The following is a 16,740-nucleotide window of genomic DNA, read 5'->3' on the forward strand; positions in this document are numbered from 1 at the left end:
GCCCTAATGTTCCTTCTTAGCCCCTGCAGCGGTCTTGCTTCATCAGCATGATTTCCCCTCTCCAAACAACTCTCTGGTCGCTAAGGGACTATTTCCGGATCTTGGGGCTCACTCTTTGTCCTATTCCAGACCACAGCAGGGTTTACCTTCTCTCATAGGAGTTTGCCAGGAGCAAAAAGCCCCATCCCAATCTCCTGTCAACTCAACAAGGAGAGATTTATTGCAAATCACTAAAAGGACACTTGTCATGACAGGAATAGCATATGCTTTCGCAAAGATAGGATCCCAGCTTGTGGCTGGCCTTTGCAAACAGTCCTACCAACACAGCCTTTTTTTTTTTTGGCTGCACAGTCATTAATAGTGCATGCAACATTCGGAGGACCCAGGGGAGTTTCCAAGGTGGAGACTCAGAGGCTGGCACTCAGTGAGAGCCCCTCCAGGGCAGAAGTTCTCAAAACACTGCAGCAACCACTACAGACTCTGTTTGGATTGCTGACCTCCCACTCAATGTCCACCCTCCTTTTCTTCCTTACAAGCAGAATCCTAGGTATATTGGGAGCAGCTAATTGGCAGCTAAAAATACTACATTTCCCAACTGGCCTTGCATGGTCAAGATCAGTTACTTGCAAGGTGAAGTCTCCTGGAAATTTCTGGAGGAGTTTTGCCTTCACCCTTCCTTTCTGCCTCTCTCTGGTGTTTGGGTTTTGTGAAGGCTGATTTGGCTGATTCTAGGTTTCCTTTCAATTAATTCCTACATTGCAATTATGTCCAAAGGTTTTGAAACTGCTGAGACTTCTAGATAATAAGAGAATTCTTGTAATAGATGTTGATTACTCTTTAAAAATTGATTTATACGGTTCAACACTGAATATTCTAAATGAACATGATTACACATCTGCCCCTTTTCAGAGTTATTAAGTCATATGCAGGCAGACATGAGATTAGGTAATTAATTACAGAAAGGTCAAAATTTTGAGGAATGGGCCATTTTTTTTTTTTTCAATGAAAGGAAAGGACTTATTTTGCTGGGAAAAAATGTGCTGCTCAGAAATTGCTGCATTTAACTGTATCCCCATTTATCTCTGCACAATGTTTTATGGCAATGTCTCACTTCCCTCTACTTCCTTTTCACACTAAGATTTTGAATGAGAAATATATCAAGTTGACTGATTGTTTGCCTTATCTGATCTAGGGTGGTTTCTACACGACTCTTCTCTTTTTTCTCCCAGTAACTACATTCCACCTTGACATTTGCCATCTTGGAAATGAAAGTGCCTGAGGGCAAATGCATCAAAGTGATGAAGATCAGAATGTTTGCTAAGGATCATTTTTTTCATAGAGCAGAATGTAGTTTTACTGAATCCTTGAAATGCAGAACCAAATAAACCTCCTTTTTTTGTGGGAAAAAAAACAATCCAAACGATTATAAGCCCAAGAAGCTTACAGAAGCACTTGAATCTTAGTACAAAATTTTTATTTTTCAAACTTGGACATTTTTCTGAAGTACACTTGTAATCTAAATACCCCTCTCTTTTCTTCCTTTTGCACCATACCATTTCAATCCGTTTGTTTATAGAATGAAGGCCTTAAGGAAAAGCCTTATTTGCATTCCCCCAAAAGAAATAAATAAATATTTGTCTCTAGGATCCATTTAACTGAACTTGACTAAATCCTGGTAGAGGCTCCACTTTTTGTATCAGACACAGAAAAGGATGGATAACATTTTGTTACCAACAAATTCCTATTTCTATAGCTAAGCAGTTCTTTAAATTATTCAAATGCACGCATCGAGCTCCTATAATGTGCAAAGTATTGTTCCAAAGTAGACACTCTTCCTTAGATGTAAAGTGGGCCACTGAAATGATAACTTTGGGAGTTTATGATTTTGATATCCCCCAAATACCCTAATGATAGGAAAAGTTTGCTATAGCTGGTCCTGTTGCTTCCTGAAATACCCAGTTTATTTCTAGGGAACAACACACCCACTGGAAGACTATAACTCAAACTTAAGCATTAATAAAAGATGGAGTTAGGGAGTAGTTGTACCTTTGAGACATAAGGTGGACAACAATGTGAAGTACATTCTGGTGATCTAAAATGCTAGCATTCAATGCAAGGTGGTCTAAGAAATGACACCAGTTTAAAAAGAAACCAGTACCAACTTCGAAAGAAACCAGGATACAGACCAATTGCAATTTATAGGAAAAATAAAAACATAGAGCCACTAAGCCTTCCCCACAGCACTGAGATTATAGTTCCTTAGATACTCCGCCATCATTGGGAAACACAGGGGTAGACTGGGTTAATTTAAAGCATGTTAAATAACTAAATAACCCAGCCAAGTTTTGCATGTGTGGTCCCAAAGACTTTTCAACATATTTTTCACCATTACGGTTGTAGGAATGGAAATTGAAGAAATGATAAGTATTTTCTTAGAGAGAGCTCACGGATTCCTTACAGCTCCCAATGTGAAAATATGACACAAGCCATTTGTCTGTCACCCACAAAACATAACTTCACAAGACATCAGGCTGCCATGGTCTGAGTGCCTCTTTCACATGCCCCTAATTGAGGTTTTTTTTCCCTGAACAAAATAGGTTTGCTTTTCAGGTCCAGTGTTATTTGCTGGCAAAGTACCTTCAGGATAAATATGTTTGCATCATTTCTATAGCCCGCAAGTCAAACCTCCATTGATAAGCCTAAATTCGTCCCGTGGTCTCTCTATTCAGAACTTCCCACATTTACCTAAAAGGATCACTCAAATCACCAAGGACTAAAATTCCCCTAGCCTGGAGAGAGACTTATTCAAGGAGAGCGATGCTATTTCCAGCTCATGCCCCACCTTAGGAAGGCAAAGCTCAGCCTCATCTCCTGAAAAGAGCCTCCGCAGTCTCCTGTTCAGAAACTTGCTATTCCTATTATTTTCTAAACGTGGTGTGGTGATTAAATACAATTAAATGCAAATAATAAACAGCAATTAAATAACAAACTTAAAATAAGTTAAAAAAAAAATACATGGTCTGGCAGTTTTCAGAGAAGGTAACAAAGGTCAATTTGCATTAAGTTCACATTCCTTTGTGTACCAGTTCCTACAATGAGTGGGCAACACTGCCCTCTAGAGGAGTTACTATGTTATATCCCTTACTTCATGTGGTGGGAAAACGCCCCAGGTCGCAATGGCCTATCCCACGCACATTCTTGCTTTTACTTTTGGGACCCTGTCCGTCTTTGACCTTCTGTGAACGACTCTGAAGACCATGGAGCCCCTGGGGAGGCCTTGAGACTTCATGAAGACTCACAAGAGGATCAGAAATGAACATCTGTTGCAGTGCTCTTCAAAACCTAACTTTTTAATAGGTGTCAGAATCACCCTGTGGGCTTGTTTAAACACAGTTTGCTGGGCCTCACCTCCGGAGTCTGATTCCTTAAGTCGACAGTTGGGTCCAAGAATGTGCCTTTCTAACAAGTTCCCAGGTGATGCTAATGCCCCAGGGCCACACTTCCTGAGCCAGACACTGTGCTTGGCACTTCATCTCAATACCTTACAACAGGGTGACATTTTAGCATCTGTTTCACAGACCAGGAAGCCAAGTCTCAGAGGAATTAAGTGGCCAAGGTCCCATAGTAGTGGCAGAGCCTATAATAAACCCAGGACTATCTAACTCAAATCCACTGCTGTCTTCTGTACACTAGGATGCCAGTAAGTAAAGTTGTGAGTCACTTGATCTTCCTTGACCTCAGCTGCTTGTTGCGAGGGGGTGGGATTCAGACGACCATTTAGTTGGTTTCCCTCCCAGAATATCTGGAGGTCTGGCTATGAAACCCCTCAGGAATATCCACTCTGCCCCAGGCTGGATTTGAGAGGGGGCACACTGAGGGTGGAGGGAAAGGTGTATCAATGGAAGAGGCCCCTCTTGCATCCTGAACCTGCTACACAGTTCAGAGGGGACCTGATTTGCTCTGGATTCTGGAGTTTTTTATACTCACAGACTCTGGAAGAGAAGCTTTAAAGCTAGCGCCTCCTCTCACAAGCATTTTGAGGACCTCAAACCCTAGTGGGGCTTGGAGAGGACCCAGAGGGTGGCCGCACCCCCAGCCTCCCCAACCTCTGCTCAAACCACCGGGGCTGGGGCAGGGACCCTGAAACAACTTTAATACAGTGGTGCCCACCGGTGTGGAGACTGAACAGTTCTGATAAAGGAAAAATAGTTTTCAGTTCACATAGCCCATAGGATTAGGCGAGTAAAAGTCCCCAGCACGCAACCCCAGGCAGGATGTCACGGCGATGAGAAAAGAAGGGCTCTGAGGACTCCCTCCTTCCCCCAATTTCAAGAACAGTATTTCTCATCCTTTGCATTCCGCTCCTAATCCAACTCGGTGTTGTTTTCCTGAGGGAGCTACAAATCTGGAGCATCCCACGGGCATGGTTTCTGGCCTCGGTCATGAGGGCAAAGGATGTTCTCAGAAAAACAGCGCGGCAGACTGGTCAGCGGAGATCTTGAGGTCGTGGCCACGGCCGCCCTTCGTGCAGAGCTGGACTCTGGACTCCAGCTGCTCACTGAGTTCGTCCAGGGCCCCGGTGCAGGACTCCAGGCTCTCGGCCAGTTTCTGAATCTTGGCCCTCAGCACGGCCTGGCTCACCCTGGTGGCCCCTTCCGCTCGCCTGGGGATGAGGAAGCCACGTGAGCCGAAGAAGACGACGCAGTAGACCGAGTTGTACAGGGCGATGGAGGCGTTCCGCCCGCACTGCAGCAGCTGGCGGTCCCCGCGGCCCTGGCAGCGGCAGAAGAACTCGAGGCAGCTCAGGATCTCGCGCATCTGGTCCTGGCAGGCGGCGGCGATCTCCTGCACCCTGCGCAGCTCCCGGGAATTGCAGAAGATCAGGGAGAGGTCGGACGTGATGGTGACGGCCCCTCCGGCGGTGGCCACCCCCAGGCCCACGGCCGACGCCACCAGCGAGACCCCCAGCGTGACCGGGCTGAGCGAGAGCCCCACGATGGCGGCCACGGCGCCCGCGGCGCTCAGCGAGCTGCCCGCCACGTTGGCCGCCAGGGAGCGCCGGCGGAGGCGCTCGAGGCGCCGGGCCACCTCGCGCAGGCGCAGCACCTGGCCGTGCAGCCGGCCGCGGCGGTCCAGCAGCAGCCCCTGGAAGCGGCGCAGCGCCTCGGCGCCCTGCAGCTCCCGCGCCGCCGGCCTCTCCATGCCCTGCGGGGGACACACACGCGCGGTCAGCCCGGAGCCTCGGTGCCCGCCCGCGCCCGAGTTAGGCACGACGGCCACTGCCCCGCCGGGGCAAACAAACCGGTCATTTGCCGGCGAGGCCTGTGTGTCAAGTTCGCAAAGACGGGTTTGGGAATCTGGAAAGAGCCACACACGTTCTCGGGACCTTAAAACGCGAATGGCAAGCGGGAGTGAGGCTCTCGTCCGCGTCCCTGCCGGGGAACGCTAAGGGTGCACTTACTAACTGTTCCATAAGACGTAAGCTCAGTGAGGAGGGCGTGGTGGCATTGGAAGTCTGCTGCAATACTGAGGCCTCTGCTCTGCTTGAAAGGGAGTACTTTGCAGGTGGTAGGTTGTACCAGCTCACAAAGCCCCTTCCTTACGTGCAGACTTGGGTCCTACGAGTTTTGCAATACATTGTCCCCCCTCTGATGAGTGAAAAAGACAAGTCACCAAAGAACTCAAAAGTCATACGATCAAATGGAAGAAACTAATCTTTCTAAGTTAGATGTTTCCCTGAAGCAACTCTTCTGCCTGTTATTTTTCCAGGCTCTTGCCTTAGAATCAAGCCTAAGGTGTCCTTTGGGCTATTTTTTCTAACTCTCACTCTTTGGTGGGTGCACAATTAAAACTAAATCGCATTAAATTAATACTATTATGCTTCTTTATGACGAAATCTTCCTTTAAAAATGAGTAACAGCTGAATAAAATAAAGTGTCCAACATTGCTGTTTAACAACTCACTGAGGGCTACCTTGTACCAAGTTGAATTGAAGTCAGTTGAAGATGATTAAGAAAGAGAACTGTGCGTCTGGGTTAAAGGTACATCCTTCCTAATTGCCAGAGTCCCACCTTCATATCCACTGTACTCCTCATTATCAGGAACTTCTTGAAAGCGGCAAATAAGCCACAGAAATAGAGCATTTCAATACTGTGAGATATCAGAGCAGAATCATTATTCTCCTCTGAAAGATGAGAAAATCGAAATACAGACACAGTCTAGATGCAGCTGAGTCTTCACAAAACCGTCTAGAATCTTGGTCTCCTGACTCCTCGGTCTTAATTTTATTTGCATGCCCCCATTATCCCATCCACCAGTGATAAATTTCCAGGCAAAGACACCTCTTAGCAAAATGAGGAAACGTCACACAAAATATGTAGTGGACCAAGAATATAACCCCAGTATTACAATTCCAATGGCTGTCTTTTAGACAGAATCCCTCTCGGCTCCCCCACTTACCATTCACTTCTGGCTATCTCCAGGAAAGAAAAATCTGAGGCTGTTTCTGGATGAGCATGTTTTATAGTTCCAGAGAACCAATGACTGCCCTGGGAAAGCCTTGTCTCATTCTGAGAATTTGCCATTTCCTGTCCTAGCCCCTGCTGCCTTCAGCCAGAAGGATGTGACATGGTGGAAAATGACCTGCCAGCCACACTGCACATCCCGTATTTAGGAAATGAACATTGTGTGTTCGCTTTCCCCCAAACGCAGGAAAAGAACCACAGGCTCTTCCCCAACTTGAAACAAGTGTTGTCATTCTCCCAGGGGGCATACCCTGCCTTTCCTCTCCTGAGAATAGCTAATGACCTTGTATGGGAGGACAAAAAACGTACCCCAGGCTGACCAATTATACTGTTTCTTGAGAAGACATCATTACAAAATCATTTTTTAAAAAGAAAAAGAAAGGAGGGAACCCTCTTATGTCTGATGTAGCCACTCAATAGTCCGCTCCCAAATTTTAAAAAGCGTGGTGAAGCTTCGTGTTGAAACGCGATCCATTCAGCGGGGAGCCTTAAAAATGTAAGGCCACACCCACAGGAAGTGTTCCGTGCAGTTTCGGGCATCTCCAGCTGTGGAGAAGATGCTGGAGGTCTCAGAAAGGGCACACTGCAAGCCAAATGCGTCAGAAAAATCAGTGGGGTCAGGCTGCACAAGGAGCTAATTATACACTTTCAACGGCAGCTGGGATTTGGCTTCCTGGGTTTTCATTTGAAGTGGCAATTGTAGCCCATTCAATAGTTATATGAACGGATTCTATTCCCAGGTTAGCGGAGTATGGGGCTGAAGGGCAATTATCTGGATAATTCAGAAGGGAAACACACGTTTGGCATCGTGGCTGCTTTCTGGGGCATTCAGATAGGTAGCTGGAGCTCAGCCGGGAAGCCCCAAATACATCATCCTTCTCGTTCTTGCACCTTCCAATAAGGAAGGGCAAGTTGGTTTTTCGCTTAAATAATTATTGTCTCACCTCTCTGGTTCATCTAGAAAGTCTTAACAACCATATCTTTCTGGAACACAATTAAATTCCCCACCTTTAAAACTATGCTTGGTATCAACACAACACCATTTGCTACTACTCACAACCATAGTCCTTTGGAACTTGATTTTTCTGAGTTTGGTCCATGTCCAAATATTCTGGTTACAGCTCCTCAAAGGATAAATATAAATTTAGTCAAGATGCCTTCAGTATCTACCTGCACTTTTCAGGTAAGAAGTGGGAACATATCTTCCTCTGTGCCCGTAGACGTAATCACTCCAAATGGAATGTGAGCCAGAGTGAATTGGGGCAGGGGGCAAGGTGGGACTGTACCCTGTTCTCTCTCTTTTTTTTTTTAAGATTTTATTTATTTGAGAGAGAGAGTGAGAGTATGAACAAAAGGAGGGGCAGAGGGAGAAGCAGATTCCCCACTGAACAGGGAGCCCGACGTAGGGCTCGATCTCAAGACCCTGGGATCATGACCTGAGCCGAAGGCAGACGCTTAACCAACTGAGACATCCAGGCGCCCCCTACCCTGTTCTTCAGCTCCCAACTTCCCTAGATATTTTCTTGTGTGTTTGGGGTTTAGATGACCATGATTAAATTTTTATCTCTTGGATGAGGAATTTTACTGGGATACAGGAGGATCATCCTCTCTGGAGCATCAGTAATCATAATACAGACCTATAATGAAGAAATAGAAGGTATAGGAGAATGGTCAACATAATACTTTGAATTATTTATAAGAATGGACACTTGAGGGGCACCTGGGTGGCTCAGTCAGTTAAGTATCTGCCTTTGGCTCAGGTCAAGGTCCCGGGGTCCTGGGATCAAACCCCATGTCGGGCTCTCTGCTCAGTGGGGAGTCTGCTTCTCCCTCTGCCCCTCCCAGTGCTCATTCTCTCTTGCACGTGTGCTCTCTCTCTCAAATAAGTAAATAAAATCTTTAAAAAATAAAAAGGAAATGGACACGAATATCAAATCAGCATTTCAAATCAGCATTTACTTTCATGTATGTAAGCAATAAGAAATTTGAAGAGTAATTGAAAGTATTTTGATCAAAAGTTTTATGTGGGCATTTCCCCCCCAAAAATCTGTGGACGGCATCCTCAAACTTCTATTCTAAATCATGTTTGGGGTACTCGTAACACACTGCCCCAGAGAGACTACATTGAAAATGGTGGATTGACCCTCAGATTAGCCTTCAGATCTGTTAAATTTCAGATCTGTGATGAAGCTAAACAGTACTAGCTTGAATTCTGAGTCCTGGAACCATAAGGAAATAAGAGGAGGAAAGAAGATAGGAAGAGACCCTTTCAAGCATAGTCATCTCCAGACTCCAGTCCCGGAGAGTCTAAATCAGGAGGTCCAGAGTGGGGTCTGGGAAAATGTAGGGGATTCTGATCTGCTGCCAGGGTTGTGCACCTCTGCTCTAGAAGCTGTCACTTTTCTGACTGCTGGGTTTCTGACTTCACAGCAGCAGAAACTGGAGGGCTAGCTGACAGCAGTTGGTGAGTTAGGTGTTTATACAGTTATTAAAAATCCATTAGTTTTGGGACCTTTGTTAAAACGATCACATTGGGGTGCCTGGGTGGCTCAGTTGGTTAAGCGACTGCCTTCGGCTCAGGTCATGATCCTGGGGTCCTGGAATCGAGCCCCGCACTGGGCTCCCTGCTCAGCCGGAAGCCCGCTTCTCCCTCTCCCACTCCCCCTACTTCTGTTCCCCCTCACGCTCTCTCTCTCTCTCTGTCAGTTAAATAAATAAATAAAATCTTTTAAAAATAAATAAATAAATAAAAAATAAAACGATCACATTTTAAAGATAAAGTGACAATTATGACCGGGGTCTTCCAGAGATCCAGAGACACCTGGACCACCTCCATTTTTTGAGGATCTCAGTGAATTAAAAAAAAAAAAAGAAACATTTCTCAAACAAGAAATAAAAAATTGTGGTTTCTTTTAATGGCAATGCAGTGTATCTTGCAATGTCGATATTTTGCTATTCACAAGATAAGCATAGGATTATAAAATATTAATTCACGGTGCACTACAGGAGTAAAGCAACACAGGTTTAGAATTATATGATCATTGGGCACTTGGGTGGCTCAGTTGTTAAGCGGCTGCCTTCGGCTCAGGTCATGATCCCAGAGTCCTGGGATCGAGTCCCACATCGGACTCCCTGCTCAGCGGGAAGCCTGCTTCTCCCTCTCCCACTCCCCCTGCTTGTGTTCCTGTTCTCGCTGTCTCTGTCAAATAAATAAATAAAATCTTTTTTAAAAAAAAGAATTATATGATCATGACTTTTTCCTTTTAATCTTTACCAGTATATCTCAGTGACTATACCTAGAACCTCTTTTGGAGACAACATCAAAAGTAAAAAACTGAGACAATTTGTGAATGTGAGGTGTAGGCCAAAGGTTAGTAGGTCCTAATACGTACAGTCACTCAAATAAATAAAAGTAAGTGAAAAGAATAACATCTATCCATCTGAGGATTTTGCCCAGGTGTTTCATAAACATCATGGGAATGTAAGTGCTCTAGAACATAATGAAGCTCTCAGAATTGCTTGTTGAATTAAACTAAAGAGGGGCACCTGGGGGGCTCAGTTGGTTGAGCATCTGCCTTCAACTCAGGTCATGAGCCCCGGGTTCTGGGATGGAGCCCTGTGTCAGGCTCCCTGCTCAGTGGGGAGTCTGCTTCTCCCTCTCCCTCTGCCCCTCCCCCTGCTCATGCTCTACCTCTCTATCTCTCTCAAATAAATAAATAAAATCTTAAAAAAAAGGGCGCCTGGGTGGCTCAGTTGGTTAAGCGACTGCCTTCGGCTCAGGTCATGATCCCGGAGTCCCTGGATCGAGTCCCGCATCGGGCTCCCTGCTCGGCAGGGAGTCTGCTTCTCCCTCTGACCCTCCCCCCTCTCATGTGCTCTCTCTCATTCTCTCTCACACAAATAAATAAATAAAATCTTTAAAAAAAAAAATTTGTTTTTAATCTTAAAAAAAAAGGATTAAACTAAAGTATTTTGTTCTCTCAAAGAAATGTCATTATTTTCATATTAATTTTATGAGAATTTAGCATGAAACTCTCTTGGAATATACAAGCTGGTAGGTTACTTAGAGCACCTACACTCCAGAGGACTTTCAGGATATCTATGTTGCAATGATATCTCAACTATTATTGTCATGAACTCATGGAATGCACAGGAAACAAAAAGACCCAGCGAAACTCCAGCCATCTTCATTTTTCCAAACTGGCCTCTGATCTTAGTTAATGTACACACTCCTCATTAACCACTATTGTTTAAACACTGGTCTGTGTTCTTTTTCCCACTTAACGTTCCTGCAGATACACACTTCTCTATGTTGACACAGTCCTCACCTCTGTCATTTTTAATAGCTATGTAATAATCCCATTGTTTGCTTAGTCATTTCCCTATTAGACACTTGGATAGCTTCCAGGGTTTTTTTTCACTGTTATAACTAGAGTTGCTGGGAACATCTGCGTACATTTTACCCATTTGGATTATTTCTTTGGGGAGTATTCACAAATGGGAAAATACCAAGTGCAGGAAGAAGAACATTTTCATAGTTTTTGTTACATGTGGCTATCCTGCTTTCCAGAAGAACCACTTTATAATGCCACTAGCTTTTAGGAATCCCAGCTGCAGGATTTAAGACAACTCGGTTTTCTTAGATTAGTGGTTAATTTGCTTGGTTTATTTCAGCTCAGTGAATGTGTATTGAATACCTACTGTGTGTCAGACATCATGCTAGATCTTGAAGAGAACAGCTGAATAAGCTACCATTCCTGCCCTCCAGGAAATGGCAACTTATTAGAGAGAAAGATACAGAACAAATCATTTCGAGTCAATGTGGAGAGTGGCAGACGTGTGTGCACTAAGAAAGCACAGGGAAAGTGCACGCCTAGGAAGTACCAACGAAGGCTTTCTGGAAGCACTGATGTCGACTTGAGAGTTGAACAGATGTTATTTGGACAAAATTAGGAGACAGAGGAGGACAGAAGAAGGGAACAGAATGGACAAAGGCACGGAGGAGTTTCCAGGAGGCTTCAGGCAGTTTCACATTGCTAAGCAGAAAGCGGGAAGCTGGGCATGTCCAGGGATGAGGCTGAGAGGGTATGTAGAGGTAAATCATAATGGCTCTCAAATGCCATGTGGGGGACCGGGAGCCATTGCAGGCTTTAATCTGTGGCTTTACAGGGTTAGATTTGACATCACCGACAGTTGTATGAAGGATGGTTTCCAGAGGTACGCAGCTAAAAGGCCAGAGGTGAGTTAGAAGGCTGTTAAAGTGAATGAATGAGATTATCATGGATTTGGACAGTATTGGCAAGACAGAATGGAATAGATAAAAGAAAATACATATTTTGAAACAACATAGTACATATCCACTGACATTCTATTGGTCAGTCAAGTCAAGTGGCCAGCAAAGATGGGATAAAGAAGTATACTCCTGCCATAGGGGGAGGCAAGAGGAAGAAATGCAAACCATCAGACCATCTACCAGAATGCTTTTCTTGTGGAGGAGATACATATTCCAAGATGAACCATCGCATACACTCTCTTCCTCCTCAGTTATTTCTTTGGAATTGCAGTCTCCATAAGAATATAGAAAGAATCTCACTCCAGCTGGTATAATCAAACTATTGGAAACTATTGGTATGAGTCTGCAGGAACATGCTTGAGAATGAAGCAAGGAGCTCTGCCAAACCAAAGCTGGAAGAATAACAGGTGTTTTATAGCTGGAATGGCCTGTTTGGATGCCACTGACCAACCATTTTTCTTTCATGTCCGGGCATCAGCTTCCACATCAAAATTCTAGGAGTGACCACTGGGTTGGCTGAGCTTAGGTCAAGTGCCCATCCCCTGTCTGCACTGGGTAGAGAGAGAGAGAGTGAATCATTTCAGCTTCCAAATGCAAGATAGTAACAGAACTTTACCCTCCCACTAACGCTACCTATAGTCAGGGAGAAGAAATTTTACAGTAGGAAATTATGGTGGGGTGTTAGGGAAGAGGGAAACCGATGCCTAAGGAAAAAAAGAAATAAGAAAAAGAAAGCATCTACCATAAATTTTTTCATCTATTTTGACCTACCTGGAGTTTATAATAGTGCATGATGGAAGTTAAGCTAATTCTTCTCCAGATCGATATAATTATTTTGATCACTTTTATAAAAACGATGGTATGCTTTCCTATAACTGTGTTCTATAAATGGGCTAATTTGTCTTATATTGATTTGTGACTATTGTCCACAACTATTTCTAAGAGCACTATTCTGTTTCACTGACCAATTTCTGGTTTTGATTCAATATAATATAATTTTGAAAATCACTGCTTCAAAATAGGATTTTTATTTTTAAAGTGAGAACCTATCATCATTGCCTTCCTCTGGAAAAAAATATAATCTTACTTATTCTTCTGGACAAATCTGACACTGAGAGCTCTTCAGTTGCCCCAGTCTCCCTAACGTGATCAACTGAAGCCAGTTTAATTTTGTCCCACTTCCTCCTCCACAGGTGTGCACACCTGCACAGCACACCTGGGATCACGTGGGTGAAACATACATTACCTCATTAACATAGAAGCATTTGCCCCACGGGCTCCATTACAGCATATCTTCTTTACCACATGCCTTTTCCTCTGGTGCCAGAAAGACTGCAGCTGGGTCCACACCCCACTAGTAGCCATAAAGATTCTCTTATCTCCCAGGACAGGACACCAGGAAACTATTACCTTTGTCTCTCCCTTTCCCAAGCTTAGTCATTACCTCTCAAGTTCTCACACATATACAATAATCGTTGCAACCTGGATTAGGACAGCTGCTGGCTCTGTATGTACGGAGGCGTAATAAATCTTAAGCTCCCCCTTAAGATCTAAAAGAAAAACTTTTAGACTCCTTGAAGAATTTAATTTTTAGCGTGTCTCTTATTGGCAAGAGAATGTTGGATATTGGTTTTCTTTTTTGACTTTGCTCAAAGCCTATTTTTTATAGAAGAATTTAGTCATTTCACATTAAACATTATAGTGAAGCAGGGATGTATCTTCCAATACACTGAATGTTGATTGTTATTGTTCTGGTTATTTGCTTTAAAAAAATTAATGGTTTCTATAGTAGGGTTTCAACTCTATTTGCTTTTGAATAGGTGAGAAAATAACTTTTTAATCCACTTTTCCTAAAATTTAGCACTTTAAAAAGTATTTTTCCTTTTTATACTTTCCTAAAAAGTATTTTACTTTCTATGCTAAAAAAAAATTAAATTACCTTTGAAAAAGAGGGAAAACATATTCTATAAGGTAACCGCTCTGCATGTAGAGTGAGAACACCAGGCTTGAGTACTGGCTCCCTCAGAATATCTTTTTTACTTTTCAGCTATGGAACAATCCAAAAGTGATTTTTCACTCACCAATTTATAACGTTCTCTGCCTTATCTGCAACTGTAGTAGGTAGCTTAGGAACATATCCCTTACCCTTGGTCTAACAATATCTCTTCATCTCCTTCCAGAGGATTCCAGGATCTGTGTTGGTACTACATTGCATGATCCTGCTCCATTGACCATAGCCAACTGGGCCAGAGGTGGCCAGCTGAACCAAACTTGGCCAATGTTTCTTTCTCCTGGGAGTTCAGAATATGAACCTAAAGAGAGTTGAGTTAATCTCAGCGACTGCAACTGAAGTATGGAAGTCCAGATCTGTGAGGCAGCTATATTTTGCCTATTATGTGCCCCAAAGAACAGAGAAGGTATGTTTGCTGGGAACAATAGAGAGACAAGAACCTGGAGGCAAACAGAAGGAGTCTCACTTTTTCTTTCTCTCCATCACTATGTTCCAGAGCCATCTGTATATCCTTAGTTTTCTTTAACTTCCCTTTTATTCCTTGAGTGATCTTGATTTGAGTTCTCATCTTTGCAACAGAGAACCCTAACCAACACTACAGCATACAAAATCTACTTTTTTTTTTTTTTTTAAGATTTTATTTATTTACTTGACAGAGAGAGACAACTAGAGAGGGAACACAAGCAGGGGGAGTGGGAGAGGGAGAAGCAGGCTCCCCGCCGAGCCCGGAGCCCGATGTGGGGCTCGATCCCAGGACCCTGGGACCATGACCTGAGCCAAAGGCAGACGCTTAATGACTGAGCCACCCAGGTGCCCCCAAAATCTACTTTTTGACTTGAACATTAAAATAATTAACACGTAGGGCACCTGAGTGGCTCAGTCGGTTGAGCAGCTGACTCTTGGTTTCTGCTCAGGTGGTGATTTCAGGGTGGTGAGATTGAGCCCCTCATCAGGCTTTGTACTCAGCAGGGAGTCTGCTGGAGATTCTCTCTCTCCCTCTGCCCCTCCCCCCTCCTCTCTCGCTAAAAATAAATAAATAACTGTTTAAATAATAATAATAATAGGGGCACCTGTGTAGCTCAATCAGTTAAGCGTCTGCCTTCTGCTTGGGTCATGATCCTGGAGTCTCAGGATGGAACCCCTCATGGGGCTCCCTGCTCATCGGGGAGTCTGCTTCTCCCTCTGCCTCTGTCCCTCCCCCGCCCCACCGCTTGTGTTCTCTCTCTCTCTCTCTCACTCTCTCTCTCAAGTAAATAAATAAAATCTTTAAAAAAAATAATAATAATAATTAACATGGATTTGGGGGGTGTTTCTCTCTGCAGTGCCCATGAGTGAATCAAATATTTATTAATCATTTAGGGGTTCTCCTACTTTGTCTTCACATTAGGTGTAAAAATGCTCTCTTTTCATGGAAAATATAGTTTATCTTGATTTCCCTAACCACCAAAGAAGTACTTTTTGTAACATGTTTATATAATATAAAAATGTAGAAAGCTAGGTTTTCCCTCTCCATCTGTTTTCATGCTCTAGAAGTAACACTGAGGTTCATAGTTTGCTACGTGTTCTTACCTAATGTTTATACAAATATGTGTTGGGATTTTCTTTTACAAAAATAGCATATTGTTGTATATATTGCTATGCAAATTGTTTTTCCACTTAAAAAATATAACATAAACATTGTGCTAGTCATTTCCCTATCCCCATAGGTCATTTTTTGGCCTTTCTCTCTGCCCTGCTCCGTGTCCCAGCAGGCTGACCCCTATGGATGGTTTCACTCAGGCTCCCTTGCCAGAGGCTTCTGATTGGGTCCAGCCAATGGGAGGGACCAGCAGGAGATCAGAGCATAGGAGGGAGGAAGTCAGAGTGTTCCTTCCCTGCTTTCACCCGCCGCAGCTCTGTCTTTTGCAGTAGATTTATCCCTCTTTGGCTACAGTTCCACTTCTGGCCTGCCTCTATTGTTTCACATGTCACTGGGCTCCTATTATGTCCACTCCCTTGTACCTTAAGCCCTAGGGATGGTAATAGCTTTCCACTATTGCTAGTCTGTAGATACTTCCCCATCTCTTCTTATTTGCCTAACACTGCTCAACATCCGTAAATAAACCCTTCCTTAAAATCTCTTCCTTTGAGGGGTGCTTGGTTGGCTTAGTTGGTTAAGCATCTGCCTTCAGCTCAGGTCATGATCCCAGGGTCCTGGGTTCAAGCCCCACATTGAGCTCCCTGCTCAGCAGGGAGTCTGCCTCTCCTCTGCCTCTCTCTCTCTCTCAAATAAATAAGCAAATAAAGTCTTTGGGAAAAAATCTCTTTATTTGAACCATCTGGGGTGAGTTCTTTTTCCTCCCAGGACCCTCTTGTATACAGATATTTTTGTCCAAGGTGATACATGTAGCTGTCACTCAATTCATGAGTGGGTCATGATTTATTTACCCATTCCTTTATTGGTGGACATTTATCATATTTCCAATTGAACTGCTTATTACAAACAATGGTACAGTGAATATTCTCGGGTGTGGTCACGTGTATGTTTATGTACATTCCAGGTGAGTATTTCGTAGGAGAGATTTCTAAGAGTGGAATTGCTGGAATATAAGGCATACATATTTTGAATTTGATAACTATTTTCTCTCCCTCCTGGACAGAGAGTCAACAACTTCCTCTCCCTGGACATACGTACAATGAGCAACAAACAAGCTATAGCGATGATAAATAAAAAAGTAAGGCCCTAGTAAAACATGCCTGTTTAGACCATTAATCCAAAAGAAATCATAGATTTTTTTTTAAAGATTTTTTATTTATTTATTTGACAGAGAGAGACATAGCGAGAGCAGGAACACAAGCAGGGGGAGTGGGAGAGGGAGAAGCAGGCTTCCCGCTGAGCAGGGAGCCCGATGGGGACTATTCTAGAGATGGGC

At 43.8% G+C, this 16,740-nt stretch overlaps 2 protein-coding genes across 2 annotated transcripts in view; both read right to left on the reverse strand.

The window, feature by feature from the left end:
• DDX47 (DEAD-box helicase 47) overlaps nucleotides 1-6,533 on the reverse strand; it is a 37,670-nt gene extending 31,137 nt beyond the window's left edge. Inside the window, exon 1 of the mRNA XM_035028189.1 lies at nucleotides 6,460-6,533. Within this exon, the coding sequence (XP_034884080.1) occupies nucleotides 6,460-6,462 (3 nt within the window). The 5' untranslated portion in view covers nucleotides 6,463-6,533. The remainder of the gene's footprint in view (nucleotides 1-6,459) is intronic.
• On the reverse strand, nucleotides 330-6,544 carry APOLD1 (apolipoprotein L domain containing 1). Its single transcript, XM_035028190.1, has 2 exons — nucleotides 6,460-6,544; nucleotides 330-5,205 (listed from the first exon to the last, which is right to left on the reverse strand). Exons 1-2 carry the CDS (start codon nucleotides 6,460-6,462, stop codon nucleotides 4,462-4,464), a joined length of 747 nt encoding a protein of 248 aa, XP_034884081.1. The 5' UTR covers nucleotides 6,463-6,544; the 3' UTR covers nucleotides 330-4,461.
• Between the last annotated feature and the right edge of the window lie 10,196 nt (nucleotides 6,545-16,740).

This window comes from Mirounga leonina, unplaced genomic scaffold (assembly GCF_011800145.1).
Source record: "Mirounga leonina isolate KUSES-001 unplaced genomic scaffold, KU_Mleo_1.0 Mir_201, whole genome shotgun sequence".
In the NCBI taxonomy this organism is placed as follows: domain Eukaryota; kingdom Metazoa; phylum Chordata; class Mammalia; order Carnivora; family Phocidae; genus Mirounga; species Mirounga leonina.